The 14,600-nt window shown below is 38.5% G+C and overlaps 1 protein-coding gene across 1 annotated transcript in view; it reads left to right on the top strand.

The window, feature by feature from the left end:
• Window positions 1-2,940: 2,940 nt before the first annotated feature.
• Window positions 2,941-14,600, top strand: part of COL5A2 (collagen, type V, alpha 2) — a 48,724-nt gene continuing 37,064 nt past the window's right edge. Inside the window, exons 1-9 of the mRNA XM_010157313.1 lie at window positions 2,941-2,976; window positions 3,122-3,154; window positions 3,724-3,756; window positions 4,381-4,434; window positions 8,199-8,309; window positions 10,041-10,118; window positions 12,195-12,239; window positions 12,740-12,793; window positions 13,435-13,488. Of these exons, the coding sequence (XP_010155615.1) occupies window positions 2,941-2,976; window positions 3,122-3,154; window positions 3,724-3,756; window positions 4,381-4,434; window positions 8,199-8,309; window positions 10,041-10,118; window positions 12,195-12,239; window positions 12,740-12,793; window positions 13,435-13,488 (498 nt within the window). The remainder of the gene's footprint in view (window positions 2,977-3,121; window positions 3,155-3,723; window positions 3,757-4,380; window positions 4,435-8,198; window positions 8,310-10,040; window positions 10,119-12,194; window positions 12,240-12,739; window positions 12,794-13,434; window positions 13,489-14,600) is intronic.

The raw sequence follows: 14,600 nt of genomic DNA, 5'->3' as shown, positions 1-14,600 counted from the left end.
TAAAATAAGTGTATACTTTAATGAAACACTCAATTTGAAGCACCTCCAATAGATGAATAAATCCAAATGTTATAAACAGTATAAAGTGTTTCCCCAAAGTGGAAACATAGAAGCATGATGCTTTTGTGAGGCATAAGAATAAAAATTAGCGTGAAGTATTATTATCTCCCTGTTTGCAGACTTTCTGTGATACACCTTAAGTATTATGTACTTTCCAGTCCATTTCTTCTTCCTAGGCAGACTTGGAGGAAGCCATCCCTCCTGAATTTTTGTAAAAGAAAATGTCTTAACTTGCAATTAATGCTCATTAATATTGTCTTATTGCATTATTTGAACTACAGTCTATATATAATAATTAGACCAATTTCTTCTGGAGATAAAATTGCTGTTGATTAGCTTAATACAGAACAAAGTAGTGAAAAAGGGCATGTAGTAGGGCCTTTTGTATTTGAGCAATGGTGCAAGATGTGGCAATCATTAATAAATAGATGGTGCATCCTGCTGTGTTGTGGGAGGTGTTAGGCCAATGTCAACAAGGTACACCCAACAAATACAAAAGCAGTATGGATGAATACCAGAATTCCATACTGTTATTCAAGGTATTAATGAAATATTCCTCTGAAGGATTTTTGTGGGTATGAGTGTGGCTATATGGCTCAGAATTCAGGGACATGATATTGCAGGTGCTTTTTAAGCAAGGTTAAAAATCTCTCAGTCAGCTCTGTTGTTTGAAAAATACCATGTAATGTATTGTGGATCCACCAATATTGCTTGTTTTGAAGTCAGTAATAAAACTTGCTTTGACTTTGCTGTCAGTCATTAGGCTGGCTTCTGACAATTCCTCACAAGATACTGTGCTTTCCTATGGTGCTTTTTCTTGCTCCGTGCAATGCTGAAACAGCTGAGAACCAGGGGACATCATTGCAAACCGTTCTGATTCCTCACACCAGAACAAGGGAGCATGCGTGTCCCTTGGAGCATCCCCAGCTCCCTGTAGGCAATGCACCATCATCTGTGCATCCAGGATCTGGAACGGCTCTAGCTGTAACACCGTTGCTCAACTCTTACCGTGTTCTGTCTCTCAGAGTAAAAACATTAATTTCCTCTCTTTTCTTCTTTTGTCCTTTTTATAGGTAGAGGAAGAAAGGTAAGATTTCCTTTACATTGTTTATTAATTGTATTACAACTGTTTAAAGAATCTTTTGTATCCCCTTGGAGCACTTCACAGAAATTAAATATAAGCTCTGTTAAAAACAATTCTTTCCTCTTGGTCTTCCTTAGTAGCTAGGGACATTTCAGTCCACATGGAAAAAATGCTGGGATGCAGGCAAAAATCCTGGTCTTAATACAGAGAATCCTTTGACTGAAAATCCCTGTTGCCTACATCAAAAGAATTCCAGTTTGAGCAGTTTGGTTGTTTGGCCACAAAACGAGGGAAAGAACCACTAGGTCATTGGAAGCCAGACTCTATTCAAACTTTAGGCTTGTTTTTCCTGAGACAGCTGCCCAGTCTGCAGTAGGTAGCACAACCCTATTCAACCATTCCTTCTGGATCTGACTGGCTGTCCTTGTGCTAGCCTTGAGGTATCAATCACGAGATCGCTGTTGCACCTAGGCTGGAGCAGCCTCTGAGTTAGGACACATGGCTGGTATGTCAGCTTTGCAGCCCATCTTCGGCTACACCTGAGGTCAGGTGTATTTACAGGAGCATAAGTGACACTGTTGGCTGCCAGGCAAACTTACCCCAGACTGCTCTGCCTTCTATCTGGTACCACACAGCAGTGATGTGATGAGCTCCAGTGTGAAGTTATACTTACAAATTCAAGTTTCACAACACGTTTTACACTGCTCTTCGATCTAAATAGTGTTTTCATTAAGAATTTTGGTTTTCTTATATTTACTGTTGTATTTTAGTATTTCATATACTTGACCACGAATATCTGGCGTTTTGTATAGATCACTGTAGGATTGCACAGATATAAAAACATTTCTCAGCTATATTTAAATGTATGAAAACATGCTGAAAATGGTTTTTTTTTTTCATTCTTTCCACTTTCACTGTGGTAATAATTCAGGCTACCCAAGGCAGCTTGCATAACATCAAGGCCATGTTAGAGTCAGCACAAAGTAAACACTGGCACGTGTCATCCTAATACTTGTGAGGGTCCCTTACAACAGGAGGCTCGGCAGGAGGTGGGTCTGCCGGAGCCCAAGTGCTCCACAGGGATATGTGGTCTGGGCACTGATGAAGAACCGGGATGATTTGTTGTTGCACAGGGCCACATGGGCAGCATCTCTCACAGTATACAATTAAAGAGAAGATCTATTCTTACAAGAGAAATTAAAATACATACTGATAAACGAGCTTCTAAGATAATAAGCAAATACAAGAAATAATTGAAATAATTTTTATGTGATGAAGTATATACACTCACTAAAACTGAGTTGCTGTCTATGCAGAGGTAATTTATGGGAATATATGGACTGTAACCAGCTTATTACTTAATAAACAAAGCAGGACTTTCATCTTTACGAAGTCCTCTTTTTCCCTAATGAAATTGTTACCACCAATAGGTCTAATTTTCTGTGACGTAATCATTACCCACGCATTCGCGCAGAGAAAAGTCAAATGGCAAATGCTGTGTCCTTCACTCTGAAGCTATGCAGTATCGTTTCGTATTCTGTCCCTGCGCTGCTGGTGGACATGCAGGTCTTTTATGTCTATAGGTTTAATGATAGGAATTTTAATTTAATACCCTGAAGAAATGGAGTCTGAATGCTGCTCTGGGCTCTGCATGAATCAATCCAATAACAGATCTACAACATGTTCTCTAGTACCTAAATGTCATGGTGACTTTTTAGTTTGACTCTTCTTTCAGCCAGTGTGTTATGCAGTTAGAGAAAATCTGTTAATTTATAGCCTTTATTTAATAAGTGTCCATGGTCATTAAAGACTGTATGGATTACCTATTGCAGGTACTTTAATTTAGTCTCTGTTGCATCCTTAGAGAAGTCTTAGCATTTGTCACAGTCACAGGGGTGGTACTGGTGAAACTGGTACTGTTAACTGTACTCTCAATGGTTTTGTGCCATCTGATGGCTTTCTACCTTTTTCCTACAGGGACAAAAAGGAGAACCGGGAATAGTGCCACCTGTAAGTCGGCTCCTTTTTTCATTTATCTGCACACCCTAGAAGTGTACCTTTTAGTGCTTTAAAGCAGAATTGCAGTAAGGAAATAAAACAAAAATTTGTAGCTTAGGAATGTAAGGAATGGAATTAATTACACTTTTTCACATATGTTACATTAGAAATTCCTGTCAACTGCATTTTGGGAAAAAATCTTTGAGTTGAATCTGTCATAGTCTTTATTTTCATAGTTAGAATATTGCAGAGGTGTAATGATAAATTACACAATTTGGGAAAACTGGTGAAATAAATTGTCACTTAATATCTTTATTATCTTTTTCTATCATGAAGACATTGCAATTCAGTTATTTACTTGATCTTTTTTAGAATAACAATTATACTTCCCAGATTTTGCTCATATTGCTTGTAAAAAGACTCTAAACTGGAGAGAGATATCCAGTGTTTTTGGTTTTTTCCTCCCTCAAAAGCCTTGCAACTTGCCTGCTACTTTGATTTTCTGTTTACTTTTCATTAACTAACTTTCTGTAGGGTGGTCATGAGAAATATAGCCATATAATTTATATTTCCTTCTTTAGGTTTCAGGAATACGAGGCCGCCCGGGACCAGCAGTGAGTACCTTTGAATTTCTGTTTCTCTGATGGTAGCATTTTCCACGTTCCACCGTTTCTGTTTTGTGTTGTGAGGATGATGTGAAGGAGGACCCTTCTGTGCCTGTAGTGGTTACGGGCTGCAAAGCCGCTGGATTTGAGGAGGCAGCAAGATTATGTGATTTTTTACTGGTATTGTCAGCCCATGTCCTGAGTGACTGGATTATGTGTATGTCTGAGGCCCTTTGTGTGAGGCTGATGTTGGGCAATGCTTTACTAGCAGGGATCTAGCAGGAGTAGAAGCAGAAGTCTGGACTAGCAGGAAGTGTATCTCAGACCTGTCCATCTCTGCACTGAGAGCCTCCAGCATTCAGAAAACCTTTGCTAAATTAAACTGTGGAGAAGACAAGAGATGAAACCATTTTGTAGTTCTCTGCACCCTAGTTCTACTCCCTTCAGGCAATATACAGTTGAGAAGAAATATTGAATACTCAGTGATTGTAGCTGTTTCCTATATGATAATGTGACATCCCCCCCAAACCCAACAGATTGACTTTCAAATAAGCATTTCATTTTGTATTTTCAGAGCTTTATTAATTGTTAGCTAGTTTAAAAGGTCCTTAATATTTCTAATCTTTCTTATAGGGTCCTCCAGGCTCACAAGGACCACGAGGAGAACGAGGACCAAAGGGAAGACCTGTAAGTTCTCAAATATTCTCAGAAATTGAGACCTGCACTAACCTTAAAAGGTTAGATAGCTTTAAACTGTCTCCATATCTTCTAGAGTTACCAGAACTTCATTCATATTTTCCAAGAATCCAGTAACAGAAAAACGTTAATATCGTACTATTCTCTAGGTGGGTTGAGACCTGAATTCTTTGAGTTAATGGCAGGTTTAGTGGTGTTTCCATTAAAAGCCATACTTTCTCAGCAGTTACTCAAAGTAGTGTCTAAGAGTGTGGCTTTCTCCAGGATTTAAAAAAGAAGCAAAAAAGAACAGAAGTGATACATCGCGTTGGCCTGTTTAAGAATTCACTGACTCTCTGCTGGTTGCTACTGTGCACCAGAAGCAGTGTGAACTGTGTGGCCCAGAGTACTTCAGAAAAGGCAAAGCTCAGGAAGTTCGCAGGAGTTAATATGTGACTACATACGTTGGTATGTTGGTGGATAATATAATCAAGATTGCTCAGTGGAAATAAAGACTTCATAAGGGAATTTCAGTCTCTGCATGTGGAGAACCACAGAAAGGCCAAAAGGGAGTACTGAAAATGCCAAAGAGGACATGTTCTTGTTGAAAAAGCTAGGTCAAAGAGCAGAAGCTGCTAAAAGCAGTTTTTAAAGAGTTTTATGACTGTAATTCCTATGTGGATATTTTCGTATCCCTCAGAAGAGAGCAAGCCAATGCTGAGTTTAGGCATAGGCCTAAAACTGACTCTTTTGTGCTGTCCTCCAGTGAGTGCCTGTTGTCCATAGATGGTAATGACACTTCAAAGCGGTGGAGTTTAGTGTGTAACCTCTTTGAGACAGATGCCAAGCCACTGCTGCTCTCTAGATCACCGTGAGACCTTTGGCTGATGAATGAGGCTCAAGATGCATAAAAGAATTGTGGGAGTAATTGTGAAATCTTGTGGTGTGCAGAGGAATCCTGGCTGTGTTTATAGAGATGTCTGAAGTGCTCTCCTAATGTGCAGTAATGGCAATGAGATGCTAATTAATTTCTGATTCTGTGCCATGCATCCCTTCTGTGTCTCTGCAGGGTGGTGACTAGAAGCACCTAAAATATCAAAGAGCTATAAACAGTTTTGAGTTCCTTTGACACACATTATTATACTGTTTTCAAGGAATATCAAGGAATTAGGAACCAGTCAGCTGCTTTGAAAATGTCACATCACAGGTTCTGTCAAGGCACAGATCCGAGAGTAAAGGACACTGCTTTAGGTACAGTGTGACTGCTGGTGCAGGAGTTGTTATTTAAACTGATAGAAAAAACTGTTAGCTCACACCTGCAGTTTATATTATGAAAACCTCTGCACATTTGTTTGCAGTTTGTTTAAAATACCTCATGGAGCAGGTAACCTTGCACAGACAGCCCTTATAAAATTAGTCTGGGTAAATACATTACTGACTGCTGGTATTAAAAAACCACTAAGCACGTCACCAAGCATTTTTTTTTTCTTTTAAATGGGCTCCTACTGAAGCTCAGAAGGAGCTCAGCCTTGCTATGAGTCTCTGCCCTTTGCAAATGCAGGACCCTTCGTTGTAAAATGATTTCAGGAGTATTAGCATTTTTTTTACTATAGATTCTTTGTTAGTCTAACAGAGACAGAGAGAAACAGCTAGGGAATATCATGGTTGCAATTGCAAAATGCGTCTAGGGGGCAGAGTTTTGGAGCATGATACTCTTTTAATGATCTTTTGAAGACAGAAAATAAGCTTGAGCATCATCAGAGACATTGATATGTTTTCTTTCAATGCGGATTTAAACTCGATTTTAATTGCAGTAGCAGTTAAAATAGATAACAGTTGAGTGTGTCGTACCATGATCCGCATTTCCTTTTATTCTGCTACAGATAAAACCTGTAATAGTTCTCTGAACAGCAGCGGCAGCAGCAATGGGCCAGGAGTAAATTGCGTGTTTAAACGGGGCCACCTCGTGGCCTATGTGAGAAGTGTTTTTCTTTTTTCTTTTAAACCTCGCAGGCCTTGAGCTGGTGAAAGGAAAGGGCTTTTGTTAGTATGCATATAAATAGATAAACCGTATATATATAAAAAGCATAATTAATGTTTTATTTTAAAAAACCCCAAACATTGGTTATATACAGCTGATTAGTTGCCATTTACAAGTACAAACATGCTTTTTGGGGACTTTCTGGGATTTGAGATGGAGGGGCTGCAGTGTTACTCTTGAAGCAGGTTGATTTTTGTTGACTAAAAAGTAGGTCCTTTTCTTAAAACAAACAACTTTTTCTGGGTCAGATTTTAAGGTGTCTTGGTTTGGGTATTGAAAAGCATGAATTGTTGTATAGAAGCTTGCTTAATACTTTATAGGGAACTGTTGGTTTTTGTTTCTCTAATGCTTAGCTTTGTTTTCTTTTTAATTTGAGAACAAGGGAAAGGAGATAACCCATTCTTTTCCTCCTTTGAACAGTAAGCACTTTTAGTTTTGGCAGTGTGTACTTCTGTTTATAATAGAAACATTATTTAATAAAGTTTTCTGCTAGAACCTTCCACTTCCATCCAACATACACAGATCTGCTTGTTTGTTTCAGAATGCTATCCACAACTCAGTCTGTGAGTAGAGGGGGATGATGGGTACATGCATGTCTGATTTTCCCCATATTGCTAGGCTGATAGGAACTTCAGACCATAAAGATAGATGGAGAATTAAGAGAATTAGCTCATTCAGTGGGAGTTTTCAGGTTTCCAATTGTCAGTGCTATCTCAGTGTAGCCCTTTCCTAAGGGAATGCTTTTTCTTTAACATGGGAACTGTATTAGTTCAAACCCTATTAGTTCAGGCATAAATTCCACTGAAATGTGTTGCAGACTGTAAGGAAACACAGTCCTCACCTCATGGAAGTACAAGCAATCTGTCTGATTATAATTGTGTTTATAAAGATGACTCACTGAGTCAGGCTTCCCAAATTTTATGTTTAAAGATCCTTAAAACAGAAGAGCTCATTATGTAATATAAAATTTTTCCTTGCCATAGTCAAGCATTTTAGGCCAATGAAGGAAGCAGTAGTGACAAGCACTTTGAAGTCTGTATTTATGATTGAAGTGTCTCTTTATTGGCCCTGGTACTATTCATTTTGTTCCACTAATATTTTATTAGCTGCCTCTGTATTTAATTTTAGTTCTGACACAAGGTAAGATGAATGCAGTTTAGGAATCAAAAGCGGGTGATCGGAATGGGAGCCATGGGCTGGCCTCCTAGCCTGCTCTGCAAATACTAGCTGGAGATAACATTGACTGACATCAAGGGAGTTACTCTGCATCTTTGGCAGTGTAACAGTTGAGAATTCAGCAATAGTACAAGCTGTCTAAACCATTCATGATGTCAGGAGTCTGTAAAAATCCAGCCTTACGCTGAAGTTTCCGAGGCACATGTGTGTATGTATGTAAACTAATCTGAGCTGTGAGTATTTTAGAAGTAAATCAGTGCTGTTCTATTTTGTGTGCAAAGCCAAACGCTTTTTTCTGGAATAGTACACTCCAGTATGGAATGATAGAAAGCTTGAGTTTTTATAGAAGAGTTGTGATAGAAATGACTGTAGTGTACTTGTGTGTTGGACTCATGACTAATTTTAGCCAGTGCTTCTGATCTGAAAGTAGGAAAACGTCTTGTTTGAAGATCTTCCTGTAGAAATTCAGATGTGTCACATACAAGGCAGCTGTTTGACAGTTACAATGATTTTGCTGAATACCTTTGCACACTGCTGGCATTTCTGATTTTCTTTCTAGGGTCCTCGTGGTCCTCAAGGGATTGATGGTGAGCCTGGTATCCCTGGCCAGCCTGGTGACCCTGGCCCTCCAGGGCATCCTACCCACCCAGGACCAGACGGACTAAGCAGGGTAAGTTTTACATTTGCTTTGGCAAAAAGTGAAGGTAGTGTTGGGCCAGACCTACATGATACAGAAAGAAACTTCTCTTTGCTTCAGTCAATGTGGAATGTTGTACCTGTCTTCCAGTCATGAGGGACAGCAGAGTCATGAGCACCAGTACATGTTCTGCCCAAAACTGGGACTCACTGAATGTGAGAAACCTCGAAAAGACCATACCTTTTCATGTGAGTTTTAGCATCTAGAAAAGATGAGGTGCCTAAATCTAAAACCCTCAGAAAGGTTCCATTACTTCCACCTGACTTAAACACAAGGGATCTGGGCAATAGTACAGGGAAACTGGTGTACCAAATTAGGAATACAGAAAAGCAAAAAATAAGATGATTTATAAATAACAGAATAGCTAATGAGAGGAATTAAAATGTGGTTAAGTATACTTCTTGCTGGGATTGTTCAGACAGACACTGAGAAGATGAAGTAAGGAATTGTTTATGAAAAGCAATGCTAACCCACTATAGATACAGACAAGGTGTGCTGCTGCAAGACTTTTTTTGTTCTCACCACAAATTCTATGGAACACTATGATTGATAATGAAATACATACTTGTATTTCTCAAGAGTATCCAGTTACACATTTATTGCTGTTTGGAACATCTCTGTTTTGATTTCTAACTCCATTGTTCCTGCAACATTATTTTAAATAATAGAGTTATACTGACAGTAAGCTGAAATGTTCTTGCTAGGCAAACAGCTTGCGAGTTTGGGCAGCATTTCTTGACTTAACCACCTTTCCAAATAGTCCTGGATCTAGCAGGTTCAGCCTAAGCAAATATCTTCTTCAGCACAGAGGAATCCCTTGGAATCACAGAAGCACCAGGATGGGTTTCAGACCACCATCCTTTATAGATTTCCTCTAAAAATATGAAAGACTAGGTGTGGCAGAGATCTAAGACCTTTTTGGTTTGTATTCCTGTCTCTGAAGTTAGTCCAGCCTTGCAGAAGATGTGTTTGGGGACCAATCTGATGTGGAACAAACCGTAAATTTTAGATGACTTGAATGCACATTTGTGCTGTTGCTCCTACTCAGCCACTGTAAGCTCTGGCCTGCCTTGAGTGAGGATCTGGCTCCGAATGAAACAAAATAAAGCTATTGATTCCAACTATGTACTTGCAGAAGGAGGGCACTGAAGGTTCTTCCTGCTCTAACTCATTTGTCTCTCTGAATTGGCATGAACAGCAGTGGTCTTCAGTTTTGCTGGATAAGGGCAACCTGCTTCACAATTCTAATTTTGAATGAATTTGCAATCATATCATCAGCTACATTTCCATTTACCTTAAGATATTGCTGAACTGGACGCACAGTAAGTGAAAACAACAGATGGGTGTGGAAGACATAAAAGAATATTGCAGGTGAAGTTAAGGTGTGATTTAAATTTGAAGGTGGTGAAAGAAACCTAATTAATTTCATAGGAGGCGTTCCTCTTTTTAGGTCATTGTCTCATTTGTTTAAAATTAGAGTAGAGATAGAGTAAGAATAGTTAGCAGACAATATGATGCATTCAACTGGTCTTTGAAGCCTTAAACCACCTCAAATTTACAGGAAAAACTTTTAATGGTTAAACAAGAATATAGTTGTTCGCACTGCAAAGCCAATGTCAGTAATGAAGATGTGGTTATGTGGACTTCTGCCTTACGAAGCCTCAAAATGACTGACAGCTAAAATCACCCATCTTATTTTTTCAGCCATTTGCAGCTCAGATGGCAGGACTGGATGAGAAATCTGGACTTGGTAGTCAGATGGGACTGATGCCTGGTGCAGTGGTAAGTCCCGCTTAGCCCTGTACTGCAGAACAGGGTGGAGGTGGATTGCCTATGCAGAAGCCAAAAGAGGAATTCATCCTCCTCAACCTCATGTGCCTCTAGAACCTGGATGAACAGTATATTCTAGCACAGTTCTGCACTGGGGAAAAAAAGTGAAAAAATATTCTTCTGTTAAATGAAAGCTTTTTCTCCACCTCTAGCCTTCTTGTTGTCTTCCTTCCTTCTGAGGTATAGCATCTACTAACAGTAAGGTACAGTCACTGCAGAGTAACAGAAAAGTGTCAGGAATAATGCAAAGCAGAATAAACAAATGCAACTTTGAGGTTTCTTTTCACATTGTGACATCAGAGATAGTTATTTTTGGTAGTAGCTTAAGAAATTATTTCTGAAACCAGCTCTTAACTGAGCTCTAAACTGAAAGCTGTGCTTTCTTACTTTAAGACAGACATTCTATTTCTCGAGTGGGTTCAGTTTTACCACTGGCATCTCTTACTGTTTAGATATGCCCTTTACTTTTAGTGCACTGGGGACTTAATGATAACACTGAAATTTTTTACCCTCTGTGGAAGCTGCTTCACCACCCTGAGCTGTCTCTGCTAGAACTCTTGGGGTTGGTTTTGAATATTATGTCTGTTTACTACAAGTATTTATCACATTGTGATATCTTGAAATATACTGTTACCCTCTTTGCTGTTATTTTTAACATCCATTCTTAAGGAATCCAGCCTTTAGTGATTGTGCTGTCCACCAGTTTGTCTAGCTGAATCTTAGCCCTCCAAGTCCCCACTAGTAACCTTCAAACTCAGTTTCAATATACTCTGAAAGGTTCTAAGGATAATCTGATGTTTTGCCTTAGGATTAACTTCATTGATTTCTTCAAAGAACTTTCCTTTTTTATAAATGTTTCTCTTGAGTGAATTTGCTGTGTGCACATATAACGATTTGTTCCACAAGTCTGTCCTACTTTGTTGCCCTCCATCGTTTTGTCTCTTTCACTCAATTTGTCTCTTCACATTAGTCCTTTCACTCAATTTGTCTTGAGACACTGCATTTCTTGCACCATCTCTTCTTCTGACGTTCTCAAACAGGATTTGTTTTAATATTAATATACCTAGGTGTCTCTAAGGCCTTACACAAAGCCTGCTGAAGTCAGCTGGCATTCACTGTCTTTGGAGTGATTCATTATGTTCAGAAATACCCTTTTTTCCCTTTCGTTGTGAACCGAGTAACTGACAAATAAACCATTGTTTTTTATTTTAGTTTTAATGTTGATTAGAATTTTTGAATGAGCTGTTATTAACACCTCTACATTTGCTTTGTAAAAATTAGTAAAAATTAATGAATTGTGTGTAAAAGACATAAATCTTGAGCCTATGTCAAAATGCAAGTTATTGTCTGCCATAGATATTTTTGTATTGCTAGAAGCAAGACAAATACTTTCAGACCAGATCATGTTTACTTCATGTTATAAGTTAGAATTAAGCACAATATTTTTTCCTTAAAAATCCCATGAAACTTTAAGGGGAAATCTGAATTTTCTGTAACAAACCACAACTGCTTGGAAGCTGTTTTGGTGGTTTGTATGATTCATGAAAATAGGTCCTTCTATTGCCGCTTGTTGCTGCTCACGGCTGAGAAGAGCATCATTGGTTTATTTTGTCATTGATTCCATTATGAGATTAATCTGAGTAATGAGATTCCTTTCCAGAAGGGAAGACTATTCCCACCAACTCCTTTCTGTTAGTGCATTTTTTTCAGTGGGCCTAGGCAGGCAACCTTGTTAATCGGACTGATTCCAGAGGCTGAGATTCCAGAAAGAAAGCAAGCCCATGTTTTCAGTTGCTAATGAATTTACACACCTGTGACTTTTTGAGTTTGAAGATTTCCATTCCATGTTGCATTCTATGTACTTTTGTATTTCATAACATCAGTCTCCTGAGTAAAATGCTTTCTGGGATTTTGACTGTAGAAATATTATCTTGGAGGTCACTATCAGGCCATTTTGCTGTCTTTGTAGGATGAATGTTATTTGGGGAAGGGTGTTTTCCAGTGTGTAACAAGTTATATTCTCATTAGGGTCCAGTGGGTCCAAGAGGTCCTCAAGGTCTCCAAGGAAAACAAGTAAGTACTTCTCCTCAGGGGTTTTAAGATAACTGGTGAAAGAGGAAGGCAAAGCGCATAGTAACTGCTGTATGTATCTCTGGGGCAATGTCCATCTTCAGTGACTCATGGGTGAATGTGAACATTCTGCTCTCTAGAGCTCTGCTCCAGGGGTACTCTGTATACAGAAATTAACTCAGAAAGAACAATTTGTTAGACATTTAACAAGGTTTTAACTCAACACACATTTTTAATGATGGAACAGCAATGAAAATTGACTATTACGGTTTCAGTGTTGGCATGGTGTTAAGTTTCCAGTGGGATTTGCGTATGGCACATGACTTATCTAAAGCTTGAGGGGTTTTAGTATCCATCTTTCACTTATTTTGAAATGTGAGCTGGTTCTGAATTAGAATCTAGACTGTCTCATGGTCTGTGATTGTTCTTATGGATTTTAATTTATATCCTTAAAGTTTTACTTTTGGGAATTTGTAACTGTATTCATCTTTGGTTAATTTTAGGGTGGTGCTGGCCCCACAGGCCCACCTGGTGAACCTGGGGACCCAGGACCTATGGTAAGACCAATAAATGCAAGCATGTCTACAGTCAAGTTGCAAACAGTAAATTACATCTTCTTACTTCAGAAGAGATTTGGATTTTTTTCCGTATTTTCTCTGCTGAAGCTATTAAGTAACTTCAGTCAAGAGTTGTGGTGTTCAAAGCATGCTGGCCTGAGTCAGTGAATTTGAATTGTTTAGAACATGCATAATAACGAGTACACTATGAACAACCATTGCTGCTTTTCCAGCACAGACCTGAAGATGGTTAAGCCCTGGTGAAACCATACCTGGTAGTGTAACTCACATAAAAGATGATGAGAATATTTATTTTTTGGAGGTGATAAAATGGTTCAAAAGAAAAAGCAAGAGCCAGAAATTTGGAATACCAACAACCATGATTTTAATGTGGTGTTTCTGGTGTTTTGGTTTTTTTTTTTTCCTTCTAAAGAATCCATCCTCTATTTTTATGTAACAAAATGGAATTTTTTTAGAGGCAGGGTGGTTAGAAAGACCACCACAAAATTCAGCAACTGTGCTTAGGCATAAAATAATCCTTTTTCTATATCTGCTTTTATAAAACCAGACTTTGAAATGGAGCAAATAAATATTTCAGTGATAGCTAAATTGACTTCTCAACAAATATATTTATTTCTTAGGGTCCAGTTGGTTCTCGTGGACCAGAGGGACCTCCAGGCAAACCTGGTGAAGATGTAAGTTTGTTATTCTTTGTATCTTGTTTTATTTTTTTAATAAAACAACTATTGGCATCTTTGAGACTCTGAGTAACCAGCAGATGTGCCTGTTGTAACTACTCTGATCTGTTTACTTTTCTTTGTAGTTGTACTCCTCATTAAATGCAGTGTCATAATTCTAAATATTAGTAGCCCTCTTCAAAACCCTCCTTTCTTTTCCTTATGTGTCACCATCATACCTAATATTTAATTTCTTGACTCAGACAGTTCTTCAGATGAGACATCTTTCTTGAAATCACACATAATGATATACCATAGTTATGAGGGGGCAATTGGAGGCGTCTCCTCTCTCTGGGATAGTGTGATGAGTTAGAACAACTGTAACGATAACATACAGCTGCATCTGGACAACACAATTTTAATATTTAACATTTTTCAAACTTCTTTATTCTATTATGACTGATTTTATTACTCTATGCATGTATGTACACATATGTAAAATACATACAAGTTGGGTAAGTAAATGTTGACTGCACAACAGTAGCCTGAGGGTTTACCAGTAGATGTATATTATTTGCTTTCAAAGCACACTAAATCCATCAGAATTGTCATTTATAACCTGGAAGGGAGTGGAAAACAGCAGGTGCCAGATATTTCAGTATAAAGCTTGTGTCACAGCTACTTTCCCATTAAACTCTACAAGGAGTCACAAGAATCTGCAGAAACAATTAACTCTCAGTGCAGTGAAGCCACATCTTGATGCTGCTCTAAGAACTTCCTCCATTTCCAGTGTCTGTATGCGTTTCTTTATTTGTGGATGTGAAACACTTTACCTTATCTCTGTCCAGGAACTATTTTCCTGATGCTTTTCATGTTCCTGATGCCTAGAGTCCTGGAGGTATTTCAACTGATTGATGCCTATAAGGGAATGTTTGGTTGTGACTCTGGAGGACTTTGAATAATCTTCACAATGCGCTTATATGGTTCTACCATATTTTCTTTCCTATTGCATCACACACAAAATAGTCACTGACTTAGAATGGCATTGTACACATTTCAAAACATTTGAACAGAAGGAGAACTAATAAGCTACAATGCAGGCGATTTTAGATTACTGTTGCTGAAAATTG

This window comes from Eurypyga helias, unplaced genomic scaffold (assembly GCF_000690775.1).
Source record: "Eurypyga helias isolate BGI_N326 unplaced genomic scaffold, ASM69077v1 scaffold15820, whole genome shotgun sequence".
Classification (NCBI taxonomy): domain Eukaryota; kingdom Metazoa; phylum Chordata; class Aves; order Eurypygiformes; family Eurypygidae; genus Eurypyga; species Eurypyga helias.
The sequence above is the reverse complement of the archived record's forward strand: the minus strand, read 5'-3'. Positions and strand labels throughout refer to the sequence as shown.